At 38.8% G+C, this 14,187-nt stretch overlaps 1 protein-coding gene across 2 annotated transcripts in view; it reads right to left on the bottom strand.

Moving 5' to 3' along the window:
- Positions 1-12,726, bottom strand: part of LOC136032012 (phospholipase ABHD3-like) — an 82,372-nt gene extending 69,646 nt beyond the window's left edge. The window contains exon 1 of one of the 2 annotated variants that reach the window (XM_065712080.1): positions 12,466-12,726. In XM_065712080.1, coding sequence (XP_065568152.1) covers positions 12,466-12,576 — 111 coding nt within the window. In that variant the 5' untranslated portion in view covers positions 12,577-12,726. The remainder of the gene's footprint in view (positions 1-12,465) is intronic. The other variant, XM_065712079.1, reaches the window with a different exon arrangement.
- Between the last annotated feature and the right edge of the window lie 1,461 nt (positions 12,727-14,187).

Below are 14,187 nucleotides of genomic sequence, written 5' to 3'. Positions count from 1 at the left end.
TTAGGATTTTTTTTTATACTTTTGTTGTTTTTTCGGTTTAAAGGAAACGTGGCTTTTTCATCACATTTGAAGAGGGTTTTTAACTTTCGCAGTATAGAGTAGCTTTCTCATCGCATTTCTTGCCAAGAATATAATTGACTTTTTCAACCCCTGGTAACAACATTAATTTCCAAATAAGTTTAATGGGAGGGGGCATCAACTTTCCGGTTCTCCGAAGTTTGTTTTCTGATACGCAAGCATTTCAAGATGTACTTCAAAACCAAACAGTACTTGAAACAAAGTGATTTCTTTTATAGTTTATTTCTAAATGATTTTATTCCCATATTTAAAGATTCTTTTTCGTATTATTGTTATTTTCTCACTTTAAAGGGGATGTGGCTTTAAATCCCATTCCAGAGGTTTTTGTCTTTTGTGATATAATGTAGCTTTCTTATCGCAATTTTTTGCCATGAGCCTTATTGTCTTTTTGATCCTATTTCAGGGGTTTTTACCTTTAGCGGTGCAGTGAAGCTTTCTTGTCGTATTTACATGCTAAGCGTCATTTTGTTTCTAAAACTAGACGCCAATATTTTCTCCTTTCTATGTGTTGGATTAAATCTCTTTGTACTCGGACGTCTTTTACCTTTCGGGGGATTTCCTTTGTAGCCCCAATCGATTTTTTTGGTAGTTACGGGGGATTTTCTATAAATAGGCACTTTCTCTCTGTTTTTATTTGGTTAACACATGCCAGACCGTTTCTAGCAGGGGTCTCTCTATGCGAAGAGCTGGAACTTATAAATATATTAGTATAGATATATTTTTCCTGTATTTTAAGATTTGGTAACTTTGAAAGGAAAGTGTCAATATCCCCCTCTTGGCCCCATTCTAGGATTTGTAGGTTTTGAATTTCGTCTTTATGGGAGTAACCCTAAAACAGGCACGTACGCAGGAATTTTTTCGGGGGGGGGGGCAAAACCTTCGAAACAGCAGATATAAAGTATCACTTTTTTATTTAGTAACTAAATAAAGGCAAAAAGCACGTATATCAGAAAATACAGATTAACTTTATCTGTACTTTAAATAGTAACCTTCGAGCAGAGCTAATAGCAAATTTCTCCAAAATTTCATCGACTGATACGAGAACATCTCTGTGGACATTCAAGGGTGCCAAGCCATTCATTAGGTCTTCACTCATCCGACTGCGAAGATACGTTTTAATCCTTTTCATCGAAGAAAATGACCTCTCAAAACATGCTGTAGACGTGGGAATGACACAAAAAATGCTCAGTAACTTGTGAATATTGGAAATATTTCACGTTCGCGCTCAGCCAAGCTCTGCACTGCTATCTTCGGGGAAAGACTGGGTACTACTTTCAGCTCTTAGCTCGCCATAGTTCAATCTCAGCCATCACAGCGGAGTCTGGATTCGTTAGATCTGAGGCATATAATTTGATCAGTTCTTTAAGATCGCTGCTAGGCTGTTTCACAACAAAAGATGGCAGGATTCCGCTGAGGCCTTTCAGCGTGACCTTGTGCTTTGTGAATCGAGATTCAAGTGATTGTAATAGCTGATCTACAAATGAGAAGAAAATAGAGACGCAATTGTAAAGCTCTATATGTTTTTCTGCAAGGATATCACTTGGGATTTTGACAAGGTTCCTCTTTTGTGTATGACAAGATTAATTTCTAGTTCTCTGCATAGCCTAGTTGCTTCCAGAAACAGCTGATGAAACCTTCCCTCGGCACTATTTCGGATTTCTTTGAACATTTCTGTTACACTTTCGACGCACTGAATGCACATAACCATATCTATGTTTTCAGACTGCAGCAGCTTAGATAGATTCAATGTATACCCAAGGAAAAAATCCATCGCAATGAGGGTCACTATGTAGCCCAAGCTCAGGAAGTTGTTGAGCAGACTTCTGTCTTTCGACAACGTTACCGATTCCCTGTCCGTCTCTATGTCCTCTAGGGCCTTAAAGATAGGCACAATCAACTGTTTTGAGATCTGAATAGCATCATGTCTTTCGACCCACCTAGTTTCGCAAAATCCTTTAAGATTAAGTGCAGTATAAGATTTTAGGGTAGCGCGTCGCTTTGCACTAAAGGGAAAAAAATTAACTGTTTCACGAATTACAATCACCTCGAGTCCGTCAGGGCCAAGTTTAGGGAGTGAGCGATACAGCGAACGTACTTGGCGAGCGGATATTTGCTCGAAATAAAATCTTGGGCCCCCGAAAAATATCCACTCATGTTTGGAGCTCCATCATAACCTTGTCCCCTGCAGAGTTTCATGCCGAGACCAAGTTTCTCAATTCGACTTAGGATAAACTGACCAAGGCTTTCACCGCGCAAGTCCTCAACAACAGCGAACTCTTCCATAATTTGCAGCGTTTCGCTGTCCACAAATCGAAGCCCTAGAGCCATTTGTTCCTGTCTTGATATATCCGTAGTCTTGTCTGCAAGAGTGGTAAAAAAATTGGCGGATTTAACTTGGTCAACTTTTTTTTCGGTTATTAGCTGCCCACAAATATCAATTAATTCATTCTGGATTCTTGGGCCTCAATACTGGGCATTGCCTGTACTTCTCTCAAATATATCTTTCATAACTGGATCGTCTTTCATCCGATAGCGCAGCAAGGTCCCGAAATTTCCATCATTTTTTAGAGGCTCAGCAGAGGTGGAATTTCCCAGATTCTTCATCACCACGCAGAGCAATACCCTGTCTTCCACACATCAGTATTGTTTCAGCGATAAGACGGAGCCGTTTTCTGTTTGTCTCTATTTTTCTCTTTTCTGTGTATTCAGAACTTTCACGATAGAGGTTTTCTGCCTGCTCAGTGTCGCCAGAAAATTTTCTCCCCCAATAACAGCTTCTCTATAACAGCTTCTCTATAGTAAGAGTTAGACTGATGTTTGGAAAAGTCTTTCAGTGCATTTTTCCAGTTAACATATGGATCTAAAACAAGCTGACCTAAGTTTTGATGGAAACCTCGTCCGGCTTGGTCAGAAGATAACACAGTACAACATTTACAAAAACATCTTTTTTTACAGCCGAAAAAACTACCCAGACATACTTATCCATCCAGCTAATCTGAAACTTCCTTGTTTTCGTTCCTATGACTTAAACTGGGAATGGATATTTACTGTTGAGTTTAAAAGGCCTTTTGAGTAAATTGTACTTTGTTTCATCTCGAAAGTGAGCCTCTTCTATCAAAAAGACTTTCTATGTCAAGCTCAATGTCAATATTTATTTCAGATTTCATCATTTCAGCATTTGCTGATATTTGCTGAGGTGAAGTCCTAGGTTCGGTTCCAAAGGGTATGTTTTCGTGAGGCTGAGACGAAGGCTCATTACCGACGGCAGTATTCACTTCGCTATTGTGATCTCTTTCTGATTCAATACCACTTATTCGTATTTTTTTGCTCCAAAGTTCGAGAACACTGTGCTGTTTTTTCGGCATTTTCACATTTGGTAACGACCTGTAAATAAAGAACCATCGAAAATCTAAAGAAAAAAATAATTAAGCATGTTTGGTGGCAACATATAGATCCCAGAATTTTCACTTTACGGTGATTCTAACACTGTCAAATTTATTAAGCTTAATGGTACCCGTTAAAAGTTAGTAGAATGTGTAAACTCTTATTATTTTATAAAAAAAAGACACACCCTGCCCAACCAAAATCGATCTGATCTTAGTGGAAACTGCACTGTCTAATTCTGTACTCCTAACATTCTCTAAACAGAATTTCCAAGTCCCTAACTAAGAAATGCAAAATTTCTGATGTGACATGGTTTATTATTATTGTTATTATTATTTTTTTTGCTAGTATATCAAACAAGCAATCGTAGAAATTCTGGAGGAATTTCATTTCAACATGTGTTGTTAGCTCTTTAAGAGTATATTAAGGCATAATATAGGGCTGTTGCTCCCGGGACTATGGGTGCCATTGTGTCCGATCTTTCGAGTATTTTAAACAAAATGGCAATTTTAAAAACGCTGATCCAGTGGAAATTGGGTATTTAAGGACCCCAAAGGCACATTTGTTGTTGGTCGATCTGTTCTCCAATCGTTTTCAGCCAGAAAAAGGAACTAGAAAAAGAGTTCAGTGTTTCTTTTCGCGGATGGGGGGAAGAAGACTGAAGTCTCGAAAGTACGTTTTAGGCTCAAGTTATGTTCATAGCGAATTAGAACCAGTGATTAATCTATTATATCCCACTGAAAGGGAAATTTTAGGGATAACAGTGCAATATGGGTGCTGTGGGGGGGGGGGTAGTTCTTCTATTGCAAAAACGTTGATTTTAATGAAAAATGATAGTTTCCAAAATTGACCCATTAAAAGCTGTACTTATCCTGAAAAGTGGGGATAAACACCCCAATATCAAGGATAATTCTATTTTGCAGTGGAAAGCAAACTCTTTTTACAAAAAAAAAAATAACAGTACAATCGCTAATTAGGGGTGGGTGGGGCTGGTTCGGACAATGACCGAATGCACCCCACTGTAGTTGTCCGAACAAAACCCACCTGAAAGAAAAAGCCTGAAACCTCACCTACACCTCAAAACTTACAGATGGCACCAAAAACCAAAATCGAAACAACTTAACAAAGTCTAAGCTAAGCGTGTCATGCATTAAGCAAGTTAAATGTTTATTGATATATAAGGATTTGGCTGAATTAAATCTCAAAGTAAAGAAGATACAGGATGCCTTACCTTGTTTTTTTCAGTTTTTTTTTCAAATATTTCCAAAACGACTGCACGTGGGTTAACAAAACTACATGCGCAGGTAGAATACTAGATGTCAGGTCTACAGTGTTTTTTTCTTGATTAGCAGTCGGCGCTGTAGGAAGAAAAACGCTTGCCCAGATTCACCCCGCGTCCGAACCAACCACACTCTCCCCTACTTCAAAGAGGGTAATAAGTTAGACAGAAAATGGGTTAATAATTGGGCAGTGACTTGACCGGATAATTGCATGCTGTAAAATCACAAAAAAGGCTTCACACATGATTCTTAATAAATGTCCTACTTTTGCCAGAAATCCCAAGAAATCATGCGGAAACTAAACACTTCACAAAATTAAGGGGGGACCAAAGGCCCCCCCCCCCTGCGTACGTGCCTGCCCTAAAAGCTTTTGAGGGTTGTAATCGAGTATCTTTCGTGTTGTGATTTGCTTCATAATTTTACTGTTATTTTGGGTTTCATGAGTCCAATATGAAAAAATTGAACTTGAGGGCAGAGTGGCACAGCGCTAAGGACTGCTACCAGCCAGGTGTTACATGGGTAACACCAATGGAGTAACCAATTGGTAACCAAGGGAGCCAGTTCCCTTGGAGTTGGTTGTCTCAAATTTTGGTGCGTTACATGGATGGATGGGGTCATGAAGGCGCGACCTTTTTATTACATTTAACGGAGTTTTTACCGTTCGTTGAACAATGTAGCAGTAGTATCCCCTACATGGTTTTAAACTGACATATAGGGGGTGTAAAAATGGAGCTATTCACCCCTCAGGACGTTATTATTAACTGGGCAATAATGTAGCACACCTATAGCGGTATAGTATACCTACGCAATAGAGTTTGCTTGTTACATCATACTTTCTTAGAGGGTTAAAAATCCTTCAGGGTCCCCACCAAATCAGGATTATCGTGATTTTTATGTCATAGTTTTCTCTGATTCTTGAAAAAACCTTCAGGGGGCCACCAAATCATGATTTTCTTGGGTGCTAAGTAATAGAGTTTACTTGTAACATAAGTGTTTAAAAATCCGCAGGGGCCAGGAAAAAACCTTCAGGGGGCCCGCTAGCAGGGAGCCTTCAAGACACCGAACCTTACCAACCAATTCCAACGGAGCCCTAGCGAAAAATTCCAATGGGGTCCTAGCATCCAATTTCACCAGGGTCCCTAACCTTACCAAGGGGGTCCTAGCATCCAATATAACTGGGGCCATTGCACCCAATCCCACCGGAACCCTAGCATCTGATTTCATCAGTGCCCCCTAACCTAACCACATAGTGGCCCTAGCATCCAATTTCAATTGGGTCCTAACCCCTAATTCCATCGGAGGCCTAGTATCCAATTTCATCTGCCCACTAACCTAACCACCAGGGGCCCTGGCATCCAATTTCACCGGCCCCCTAACAAAATCTATCCACTAAGGGGCTTAGAATCAAATTCAACCGGGCCCTAGCGATCAATTCCAGCAGGGTCCCTTAGCAACCAATTCCAACGGGGTCTTAGCATCGAATTGCATCGGGGAGTCCCTAGCAACCAATTTTACTGAAAAGACGTCTTTCAAGACGTTTCAGGATTTCTTTGGCTGTTATTTAATAGAGAATGTTTAATTATGATAAGGATAGCACACTTTTCCGTGACATGCCAGACTTCAGGGGCCCGTTGAGGATCCCCGCTTGTAACCGAGTACAGCATACACGCGGGATGTTAAGGAATGATGGTGCCACATTGGGTGTTACATAATACTTTAGGAGTTTTCTTCTTCAGGATTTCTTTTTTTCTCAGGAAACCTTTTTAAACTAACGATATTAGACCGCAATAGGATTCGAAAAGTATTCTCCTCGATGGAATGGAGCCTGAGACAGGTGGACCAGCAAGTCATTCTATGATTAAGCTATTGATTACGGGTTTTCTATAACTGCAATAATTAAGATACAGGGTAGAAAATCGATCACAAGAGTTTGGTTACATTTGAAGAGCTTCCACTTGAAGAGCTTCCACTTGCTATATTCTATTGATTTCTCTTCCCTCAAGATAAATTCCTCCGTGAAAATGTCTGTACACTTCATAATAACCTATACCGTATGTAAACAATGGTCAAAGTTTGTAAGTTGCAGCCCAAAGACATAGTTGTTAGTTTTACGACTAGGCTCAACAGAATGGCTATATCCAAGTTTTGATCCGGGGACTTTGGGGAGAAATGTGCGTGGGAGGGGTCCTAGGTGCCCTCCAATTTTTTTGGTCGCTTAAAAAAGGGCACTAGAACTTTAAACTTCCGTTAGAATGAACCCTCTCGCGATATTCTAAGACCACCGGGTGGATATGATCACCCCTGGGGAAAAAACAACAACAAAAACGAATAATCACGCATCCGTGATCTGTCTTGAGGCAAAAAATACAAAATTCCACATTTTTGTATATAGGAGGTTGAAATTTCTACAGTAGGGTTTTCTGATATGATGAATCTGACGGTGCGATTTCTGTTAAGATTTTACAACTTTTAGAAGTTGTCCCTCTTATTTTCTAAAATAAGGCAGATTTTCTCAGGCTCGTAACTTTTGACAAGTAAGAATAAACTTGATGAAATTTATATATTGAAAATCAGCATTAACCCTTTAATTACTGCATTATGAAATCGATAGGGAAAAAAATATTTTAATTATGTTTCCAGATGAAAAAAAATCGCTGAACTTGAATATGGAGTCAGATTTTCAGTATCTGGTTCATGGTTCGAGATCCGTCATGTCCTTTTAAAAGGACATCCGTCCTTAGTGGAGTATTTTTTCAAATAATGCCATGTATTTTTTTATCAGACAAAACTAATAACTACTATAAAAGTAAAAAAGAGTTCACCTCCTGTGGTAAGAGAGAAAACAGTTCCTCTCGGGAACAAGGCACAGTGCAATTCCTCTGACAAATTCGGCAGCGTTTTTGATATTTTCTGAACCCAGGAAAATAGTTGTACCCGTCATGATGCCCGTCTTTAAGAGGGGGGTAGGCTGTGTAGGCATTTTTCGTGGAGGAGTACCTTCGGCTTCCAGAGATAATGGTCTACCAGGGCGCCTTTGGGGTGTGTCGGAGCATCCGAGAGAGCATGCGATGATGGTTTAGAACTTCAGCAGAGGCATCGGTTTGTCATTGGACTGCTAGCAGTGACGACGATAAATTAGCCAGGCATTGACTACTGTACTGTCAAAAACGTAGTAGAATATGCGTATATACCACTTTCTTGCCTTCAGGTTTGAGCGATAGAGCTCAATAAGCATATCAGCCCGGTCCACGCCACCCATGTACTTGTTGTACTCTTTGATCACTGTGGGCCTTTCGATTTCCACGTATTTCTTCTCGGAGGAGTCCCAACGTCTACAGGTATTCTTAGGCTCAACTGCACCGTATTTCGACACAAGCGTGACCGCTTTGCTATCAAACCAGCGCACCAAGCAAACTTCTGTCGATTTTTCAACTCCCCAGTCGACGTATCCCATATAAAACCGTTTCATTTCCTTTTCTTCCATCAGTTTACATCCTGAAAGACGGTTCTGTCGATTATTCCCAACGCAATCATATCCTATCTCCTTCATATGAACGACAAGGTCTACGCTTGAAAACCAATTGTCGAAAAATGTCTTGGGCCCCGCTTTGAGTTCCAGGGATCTCAAGAGCTCATAACAACATCTCCCACAAGACCGAAGGGCCCAGCTTCCACAGCTCCTCGGCCTTGGTAAATTTCGATGTCATACATGCTCCCATTACTTCCAGCTCGAGTAAATACTTTGAACCCCCCACTTGTGCGGCTTGCTTTGGAGATACAGCCACATAACGGATCTTCCCTTGAATGGGATAATCTATTCATCGATACTGTGTCTTTCTTCAGGCTCAGTTCTCATCAAATTTTCTTGCAGCAGGTCAACTATGGGCCTCACCTTTAACAAACGATCATGTCCAGGATCTGATTTGGCTTGCACTTACTGTTGTCATTGAAGTGCAAGTACCTTCGGATCAATGTGAAACGGTCTCGGGACATCTTTCCAGAGACGAGAGCATAGTTCAGCTCCTTCTCCCAGTAGAGCTTGTAGCTAGGCAATCTTATTATTCCCATGTAGAGAGTTATTGAAAGGTAAGACTAAATCTCTTGTTTTGTGACGTCGACGAATTTGTTGTCGTTCGTCATTGCATAGCGATTCGTCTCTAACAATATCTTATCAGTCATTTCATCAGAGAGAAACATAGAAAAATATTCGGCTGGGGAAATGGACTCTGTTGGTGGGGGAGTATATGCACATATAACTTGCTGATATTCAATATAAGGTTCGAAGTCCTTGTAACACCACTTTTATTCGCCCCTGTTTCGTCGGTTTACCTTTTTAGCTGAAGGTTGCTCATCTTCAGTTGCCCTGTGAGAGCTAGTAGAGGGCCCAGGTTCTTACAAGATCATGGGACTCAAGAAAGTTATCGGGAGGGGGGCTGTCTCATATCGGTTCCAGCTGCGTTAACTCGTAGAAGTCGGTTAGTTCGGGGTTCAGCGGTAAATACTGGCTATCACTCTCGTCATCACCGGAATCTGAAAGATCCAATATCTCGGAAACATCTCCATCTTGTAGTTCCATAAACATTTCTAGGGTTTGTTGTGGTTCAAAATTTCGCCGAGCGCGCAAGTTTCGTGACTTCTTCAATGCCTTCTCAAACTTGTCTCCCATCTTAAAATATACTTTGGATATAAATTCGTTAAAACATATTCAATATATTCAATACACTTATTATTTTCCTTCGATGTTCTTTCATGCAATAGCCGTCAAGTTGTTGACCCTTACGGACGGATGTCCTTTCAAAAGGACAGTTTCTCAGAAACTAGTTCATATACCAGCATTGTTACCGTTTGATCCTAGCCTCTTATCAAATTCTAATTTAACACTGTCTAACTACACACTGATTTTTTTCTAGATTTTTTGAAAGTCATTTAATAATTTTAACAATATTTTAATCAATACCCTTTATAATCACTACCTTTCACCCCTTTTTGGACCTCTATCGCCAATCTTGGCCTAGCAACTGAACCGAGTGTCACACGGCCTTGTTCGACATCTTTTTTGACGCGTCTTGAACTGCTGAATCATATAAGAGATGGTATATGCCGATTAAAACCATACACGAGTCATTGCTCGTACAAGCATCAAACGTGCTTGTCTTTTTAAAAGGACATCCGGACTTAAAGGGTTAAAATGTGATTCTTTTATGTAGCTATTGGTATCAAAATTCCGTTTTTTCGATTTTCGGTTACTATTGAGACGAGTCGATCCTTACTACGGCTCGCATCTTGAGGTGGCAAGAACAAAATTATGCTGTGCTAAAGTCCTCTACTAGGTTTTAGAATCACCTGTAGTATCGTATTTGCATGTGATCAATTAACTAAGAGTTGGATTAGTGGATTTGAGATAGTGTCAAGGCGGTTTCTTTGCGCTAGCTTGGGAATTGCAGCTAATAATTTCGTCCAGTGTAGATGACAGGGTGCGACTTCCTAAAACAGAGGAAGATGAGCGAAAGAAAAACAGCTGTTCAAACTGCTGTTCTTTTTGTAAAAACATCTATTTTCCGTTTTTAAAAAAAAAACGAACAGAAAACAGCAACAGGTCACCTGTTTTTGACGGACCTGTTTCTGTTTAGCTTTTTTTTCATCTGTTTTTTCTCCGTTTCTGTTTTTCTGGAAAACAGAAACAGTGCCGAGGTTTAGTTTTGACATCAGAATGGAACATAGAAGTCAGAACTACGACCAATAGCAACCGAAAGTTTAAAAAGACGGTATGAAAAAACTTACGTATGAAAAAAATTATTTAAAGCTGTTTCGGGAATGGTAGCTATTGCTTGGACTAACTTTAATATTAAAATTTCATTGCAAAAACAATTTTAAGTAAATTTCGAAAGATATTATGAAACCCATCGAAAATGGTACCAGATCAAAATGGAAGCGACCATGGAATCACCAGGGTCGAAAACCCTATACAGTAGAATTACCACCCCCTCCTTGAACAACAAGGAAAATCACTTTTTTTCAAATAATTTTGAAATAATGAGAAAAAAAGTATTCAGCACAAATCGGTCCAATTTTTTCTTTTTTTTTAATGTGAATCTCTGAGCTCATGTATGTTTCGCCCATCCTAGAAGCCAAATAAGTTTCAAGTCGATCAGAAAAAAAGAACCGATTAGGGCGTCACGAATCGAATTTTCAAATCTTTGTCATCACTGAGGTTCTCATGGTACACTTTGTATTTTGATCCGACCCCATTTTTGGTAGGTTTCGGGCTCTTTTTCGAAATCCCATAAATTTGTTTCCGTAATAAACTTTTACTGCTAGAATAAGTCGAAATAATAGATAAAATTACTTACAAAACTTCAAATGTCATTTTTTCTCATTAAACAGATTTTTTTCAAAATGTGTTTTTACACTTTCGGTTACGCTTTTTACTAGCCCTGTGTTCAATATAGCGTGTTACAGTCGATTATAATCAATGTCTAATTATGACTTCATAACCAATTTCATACAAATAAAGATATAAAAGAAAGTTGTAATAGCATTTAAGAATTCAAGAAAAGGTCCCTTGCATATTTGTTTTACATCTTGTCGAATATAAAAGTTTTTTTGTACTTAAAGCCTGATCCTCTTTTATTTATTTTCGTAGTTTGTAATATCTTGCCAAAAAACTTTTCTTCTAACTGGCAAGGACACAGTTCATGTTATGCATAAAATGCTGTTAAAGCAATATTCTTAAAAGTTACATCATAGAGTGCAAGGTCAAGTCTACCTTTTAAATGACTTGGAAGAAAAATGCCTCATAATGAGTCTAAAAAATAAATAAAAGAGTTACAAATAAGTTCAAACGTTAAAGCATCAATTTAAACAATATTTATTATTACATGATAAATCGCTAATCAAGACAAGATCATGCACGGAGAGAAAGACTCAAGCAACAAAGTCCAAATCTGAAAAACAAAATAGAATTGTACACTTTTCGGCGATTCAACTAAAAAAAAAAAATGGTCTAAAAATTACTATGTCGTGTTGACCCTGTCCTTCCAAAGAAGTTTTTACCCGCTCTTACCCCAACCGAAACATTTACACTGGCATGACCGTACTTAGAAAAGTTCCGACCTTTTTATTTTTTATCGTCTAGGGGAGTGGTTCTCAGACTGTGGTACGTGCACCCCTTGGGGGTACGCCAAAAAATTAGGGGGCACGCTGCCGGCCAGCAAAAAAATCCTTTAACTCTAGGACTAGTAATTTCTAGAAAATAATTCTTACTTCTTAATATGCAGAAAAATTGTAGTTGACAATTTTGAAAGCAATTGTACTATATTTTACCCACAACCCACCCCACAATGTGCAAATATAAGGCCCAAATTATATATTGTCCATGGATTTTGCCATGCGTCACTCTTGTTTCAAACCCATGGACCAGTAAACTGGATCAACGGTGACTAAATCAAGAAATGGAAAAAGACACGGGAGATATACAATTTAGGCTATATAATTACACATTTGGAGGATTGGGGTAAACTATAAAGGAATCGCTTTCAAAACTTGTTAATAAACAATTTTTCTGCATATTATGAATTAAGAATTGTTTTCTAAGCCCCATGTTTCTTTCTCGATAGCCACATGTTTCTTTCTCGATAGCCACATGTTTCTTTCTCAGTAGCCCCAGTTCTAGGCCTATAGTACCCTTGGTACTAGTCTTCACTACCCTAAAAGAAGTGCTTACCTTGACGGCGTTAGTGAGATAATAAGTACAGAATCCAACAAGTGAAGCAACAAGAAGGGTTAATTTGCCATCCAACAAAACACTGGAGGTCAACGAACCGATTACTTCCATTCCAGACCGTCTATTTTTGGCCGTTGAGCCTCCTGTCTTGGGAATATTTCCTTGTTGAAAATAGAATCAATGCCTCTGATTCCAGCAATACAAAAAACTAAAGCATTACGTCATGCGCTAGAACCTATGACCGAAAATTGATTACTCGCTATAAAGAGCAAACTATGCGGATGTATAACTGTTGCCAACCGAATAACTTATATCTGTAGATAAAACACGGCGTAAATAATTGATACAAAGTCTACGGCATGAATCATAAGAAAAAAGAGCATTATAGAACATTGCCTATGTGGTAAAACTGTACTTTTTTCTGTACAATTCAGAGATCTTAGTACACTGCGGTACATCTGAAAATTTTTTGGTACAATAAAATTTTCCAGTAGATTGAGGTTTTACGTGCTTCTAACTTGCCCGAATATCTGTTAAAGTTTCACTTTATCGAACGTTTTCTTCTTTTTGCGAGAAATTTTTAACCTGATTTTCAGATGGTACAAAATAATCTCGTGCGGTACAATTTTAGTCGGGGGACTAGTAGAGTTTATCCCAAAACGTTGGCAACGCCAGTATTATGCTACTAAGAAGAGAATGCAATAACAAAATATGCTATAGTTTGTATTGGATCTAAGAATTTGATTTTAGAGCTTGAGTCTAGGCGTTCCTCCCCCCCTCTGTGGCTGGTTGATCTCAATCAATTTTTGACTTGTAAAAAAAGGACTAGAACTCTCAGTTTCTAATTTTATGACTACACTCCGCAGTTTCTTCGACCATGAAGTAGGGCTAGGGATGAGACAAAAATTCTGGGGACACGGAAAAAATTCTATTCATTTTGGGGTTTAATGTTGCTCTTTACTTTCATAATAACATCGCAGACCAGAAATGTTCCCAGAAATCAAGAGGGATTAAATATCAATTTCACATTTTTGATGCGTTGTTTAATATTTTTGGTTTCCCCTTCCCCCTTCCTGAAAAAAACAAATAAATCCTAAATTATGGCCCTGGGGTTATAAAGCAATTTCTACCTCAACCCTCCCATCGTCTCTTTCTTAGAACTATTTCCATATTTATCTTATAACTCAATAAAGGTCGGGATATTTTGGCATTAAAATGCACCCTTTGAGGCATCTCCCTCCCTTCCTAACTAACCAAAATATTTTACGGTCTAAACAAATATCACTGTCTTAGATAAATTTTCGGTTGTTATACAATAGTAGTAATAGTTTAATGCTTTCCACGACACCGATACTCCTATCTTACTTTAATGACGAAAAAGTTGAACGCCGATTCCCTCAGGGGAAAACGCATGTTTCTATTACGTAATAAGGTTCGCTTGTTACATCATAAGGAATGTTTGCTTTGATTTTTATGTTTAAAAACCTTCAGGGACCTCGCCTAGTCAAAATTTCCTTGTAAAAAACTTACGAGACTCCGCCAAATCAGGATTTCAAAGATCGTTCTTTCAAAAACCTACGACACCCCACCAAATAAGGATTTCCTTGGATGTTAGATCATAGGTTTGCTTGTTATACTATAGAGTTTTGATTGTTTAACAACCTTCAAGAGCCCTCCCAATCAGGATTTCTTTGGATGAGTAAAAACCTCCGAGGGATAAGA

This window comes from Artemia franciscana, chromosome 10, assembly GCF_032884065.1.
Source record: "Artemia franciscana chromosome 10, ASM3288406v1, whole genome shotgun sequence".
NCBI classification, from domain to species: Eukaryota; Metazoa; Arthropoda; class Branchiopoda; order Anostraca; family Artemiidae; genus Artemia; species Artemia franciscana.
The sequence above is the reverse complement of the archived record's forward strand: the minus strand, read 5'-3'. Positions and strand labels throughout refer to the sequence as shown.